The sequence below is a fragment of the Trichechus manatus genome, unplaced genomic scaffold, assembly GCF_000243295.1.
Source record: "Trichechus manatus latirostris isolate Lorelei unplaced genomic scaffold, TriManLat1.0 scaffold00002, whole genome shotgun sequence".
In the NCBI taxonomy this organism is placed as follows: domain Eukaryota; kingdom Metazoa; phylum Chordata; class Mammalia; order Sirenia; family Trichechidae; genus Trichechus; species Trichechus manatus.
Genome location: NW_004443938.1, coordinates 12,151,333 through 12,155,895, shown reverse-complemented (window position 1 = coordinate 12,155,895; position 4,563 = coordinate 12,151,333). Strand labels below are relative to the sequence as shown.

Here is a 4,563-nt window from a genome sequence, read left to right as displayed (position 1 = left end):
GGCTCCACCCTCCCGCCGCCGACTGGGCGGTTGGTTACCTCCTCAGCAGCCTGGTAATCCTCCATTTTCCCTCCTGCGCCGTCGCCTCCGCCTCCCGGAGTAGAGCGCCTGCGCAGTCCGCTCCTCTCGGCGCATCCGGGCCCCGCCCCCTTAGCGCCAGCCCCGCCCCTCTCTCTGTATCTGACCTCTCCGCTTTGGCTCCGCCCCCCCCGCCGCTCAAGCTTCACCCCCCACCCGCTTCGGTCCCGCCTCTCCCTCTGCAGTCTCACCTTTCCGCGCAGCCCCACCCCTCCCTCCGTGCAGGCCCCGCCCCTCCCTCCGCGCAGACCCCGCCCCCATCTCTGCCCCGCCGTTGCAAGGGTCTAGGGCCCGCCCCTCCCCTCTCCCGGGCCACCTTGGCACATCCGCAGCTGGAGTGAGGTTGGGTGTGGTCTCCATATTAACCCCTGCCTGGTCTTGGGGATCTGGTTGCGCAGTGGTTAAGAGCTACAGCGAGCTTTGACTGCTAACCAAGGGGTCGGCAGTTCGAATCCACCAGCCTTTCTTTGGAAACACTATGGGGCGGTTCTACCCTGTCCTATAGGGCACTATAAGAGTTCTACCCTGTCCTATACGCTCGCTGAGTCGGAATCCACTCCACGGCAACGGGTTTGGGTTTTTTTAGTATGAGTCGAAACCTGACTTCACGGCGATGGGTTGTTGTTTTCCCATTTTGGAATTGGAGCCCTGGTGGAGCGGTGGTTAAGCGCTTGGCTGCCGATGGCTGCTAAGATGGGCGGTCTGAACCTGCCAGCCTCTCGGGGAGAAAGATGTGCAGCCGCTTCCATAAAGATTACAGCCTTGGAAATTCTGTGGGGCACTTCTGCTCTGTAGGGTCACTATGAGTTAGAATTGGCTTGGCGGGGAACGGGCTTGGGGTTTTTGGTTTTGGGGTTTTCCTGCCCTGGAAGAGGTGATAGTTTCCATGGGAACCGTCAGGGTAGCCGGGGAGTTAAGTGAACCACAGCAACTAAAGCAAAACAAATGCACAAAAACCAGTCGGGAAGGGGAAGAGTCGCCCTCGCCCCGCCCGCCAGCGTGTAACTGTGCATTAATTTGCGCATTCAAACAGACTCGGACACCTGGTTACGGACTGTAAAGCCATTACTGACGTAATGGGCTACCTGACATATTGGCGACGTCCCCCTGGGGATCTAGGATTAGGAAATTTTAGCTATCTGAATGAAACCTTCCTTTGGGGAGCCAACTTTTCCAAATAAATGAGAATTTTTCCTTTAAGCATCATTTTAAAAAAAGAACAATTTGGATGGAAATTTTTGTAAAATGCAGCACACTTCCCTACAGCCTTAACCGGAATGACCTAGCCCCTGACTTGACTTGTATAACCAGTTACCGAGTCGACTGTGATTCATGGCGCCCCCATGTGTGTCAGAGTAGAACTGTGCCCCGCTGAGTTTTCAACGGCTGAGTTTTCAGAAGGAGATCACCAGGCCTTTCTTCTGAGGTGCCTCTGAATAGACTCCAACCTTTCAGTTAGCGGCAGAGCGCATTACCTGTTTGCACCACCTGAATACAGGTGAAAATTAGTCTTTGGGAAAATTAGTCATTGCACTGAGTTCTGGTGCAGCGCTGTCCCCAAGAGGTGCTGGGGCATACACACTTGCTTGCATATACTCTAATGCTCAGATTTTTTAATTTTGGGGGTCTGTTTTTCTGGTTTGACCATCTCCTTGAAGTTAAACTCACACTGTCATCTATCACGTCTTACTTCTCCCAAGCCCAGCCACGGGAACCACTTCCCATCCCCCGGGGAAGAGCTGACCACAAAGATCCCGGGACATACGGAATTAAGCTCCAGATGCCACCTTCAATCCGTCAGCACCCCTTGTTCCTAGCACATCTGCTCCCAGCCCGGCTCAAGGTGGGTGTCTCTTGCCTGGACTAGGTCAGTGACCTGGTTGGTCTGTCGGTAGGGGTCTTCCTATCAGGGTGCTTCAGCAAGACCTAAACTTGACCAAAGATGCTTTCCTCCCCTCTCCCATCCTCCTCGCTGTGAGTCAATAATTCCAGTTTTGTCAGACTATGGACTTATTCCCGGTAGTGTATGGGTGATTAAGCTCTAACACGTGCAAATGCTCAGCTGCTGACTGAAAGGTTGGCAGTTCAAACCCACCCACCCACTCAGCGGAAGAAAGTCCTGGTGACCTGATCCCGTAAAGATTACAGCCAAGAACACTGTATGGGGCAGTTCTACTCTGTCACATGGGGTCGCTATGAGTCGAAATCACTGGAGGGCACCCAACAGTAACAACCTCTCAGCATAAAATCCCCTCTGCGGAAAGGCCTCTCTCCCCTGCATGCCTTGGGCTTCCTGCGTAGCGCTTCTGGCAGTTTGGAAGGATGTATTTATGTTAGCTTGTTTACGGTGTCTCTGCACCCAGAATCTGGGTTCCATGCAAGCAGAATCTATGTTTTATTCACTAATGTACCGCTATCCCTTACATTGTGCCTGGCACATAGTAGGTGCACAATTAAAATCTGTTAAATGAATGAATGGTCTTCCCCAGGGTGTTGTTTCTGCCCTCAGCCCCAAAGGGAGAGAGGTAGGGGATGGAGGAAGATGCGGTCGCCTGCCCCCTTGTAGGCAACAGAGGGATGCCACTGGGAACCCAGCAAGTCGACCTGTGGCAGAGAACTGGTGCCTTTCCCACACCTGGTCTCCCGCTCCTCGGATCCTGAACGTTATTTACCTTTTCAGTTTTATTCCCTTCTTACTATCTGCCTTCAACCCAACTGTTCCAGCATTTCCTTCTTGAGCCCCTGTCTGCATATGATGCTGATTCTGACATTTCTTTGCTTTGTCCTCCTTCATCCTCAGCTTCACATGCTCCCGTTTTAGCTGTCCTTCTCAACCATCTGACCCCCTGTCTGGTTCCAGGCCCTCCCCAGCCCACGACACTCCTGAGCCAATCAGGGGCCTTTCACGAGCTTCTGATTTTCTTCTGCTCCTCCATTGTGGATTTGGAGTCCCACTAGCCATGTTCCTCAGAACTATGAGTAAAGCAAGAATACACAGGTTCTGAGTGAACATCTGAAATTAAAGAGTGTGAGGTTTGGGACATCTTTTTAAATTGCTCCAAAGCCTTTTATGAACTTCTGAATTCAAGTGAGTGTCCTGAATAGCTGCTGGGATAGGATATTATAATGCATAGATTGGGTAAGTCATATTTTAACAAGACTCATCAGCATGTACAACAATCAACAGAAAACATGTCAATGCACATTTAAACATTTTTTACATGATTTCAGCTTATGTGGACCTGGTACTACGCCCCAACCCTAACAGCCGAAGAACATTCATTAAATCATCATGGCATTTTGAGTCTGCTTTATGAATGATGAGCCGCTTTATTTACTTTCAAAACTATTTGGTTGTTTATTCAATACACATATATTGAGCACTTGATTTGTATCAGGCTCTGAGCTGAGGTTGGGGCTACAAAGCTGACTAAGATACAGTGTCTTTTTTTTTTTTTTTTACTTATTTTAATTGTATTGTGCTTTAGGTGAAAGTTTACAGCACAGATTAGTTTCGCATTAAAAAATTTATACACAAATTGTTTTGTAACCTCGGTTGCCATCTCTGCAATGTGTCAGCACTCTCCCCATTTCCACCCCAGGTTCCCTGTGTCCGTTTGTCCGATTTCCTGTCCCTTCCTGCTTTCTCGTCTTTGGTTTTGGGCAGGTGTTGCCCATTTGGTCTCCTACACTTGATAGAACTAAGAAGCACGTCCCTCATGTGTGTTACTGTCTGATCTTTGGGGGAAAGGTGGGCTTCGGGAGTGGCTTCAGTTCTGAGTTAGCAGGGTGTGTGGAAGCCATAGTCTCAGATATGGTTTCTATGGAAAAATTTTTAAATAAACCAAAAAACCAACCCCATTGCAGTCCAGTCGATTCCGACTCATAGCAGCCCTATAGGACAGAGTAGAACTGCCCCCGTATGGTTTCCAAGGAGCACCTGGTGGATTTGAACTGCTAGACCTTACAGTTAGCAGCCGAAGTCTTAACCACTACACCACCAGGGTTTCCAGGTTTAAATGGGAGGTCACGTGAGGTCACCGTGAGTCAGAATCGACTCAACAGCAACTAACAACAACGTATGATGTTATAGTGCTTAGAAAAATACGGTGATGTATTGTATTCTTCCCAACTGGTATACAATCTGTCAGAAACGACTTGGCGGCAATGGGTTTTTTTTCCGGGTAGGGCTAAGGACTTTAAATCAACTATGGCATTTGGCTGCTCACTTGCTGCCATTTCCTGCACCCACAATCTGCCAAAAAAAGAATGTCCATCAGAGTACTGGAGTATAAGACCCATTGACTCCATACCAAACAAGAAAAAACCAACCCCATCACCGTCAAGTCAATTCCAACTCATAGAGACCCTATAGGACAGAGTAGAACTATCCCATAGGGTTTCCAAAGAGTGCCTGGTGGATTTAAACTGCTGAATCTTTCGGTTAGCAGCTGAACTCTTAACCACTACTCCACCAGGGTTTCC

The 4,563-nt window shown here is 49.4% G+C and overlaps 1 protein-coding gene across 1 annotated transcript in view; it reads right to left on the bottom strand.

Moving 5' to 3' along the window:
• DYNLT1 (dynein light chain Tctex-type 1) overlaps nucleotides 1-95 on the bottom strand; it is a 9,192-nt gene extending 9,097 nt beyond the window's left edge. Inside the window, exon 1 of the mRNA XM_004368805.2 lies at nucleotides 39-95. Within this exon, the coding sequence (XP_004368862.1) occupies nucleotides 39-65 (27 nt within the window). The 5' untranslated portion in view covers nucleotides 66-95. The remainder of the gene's footprint in view (nucleotides 1-38) is intronic.
• Between the last annotated feature and the right edge of the window lie 4,468 nt (nucleotides 96-4,563).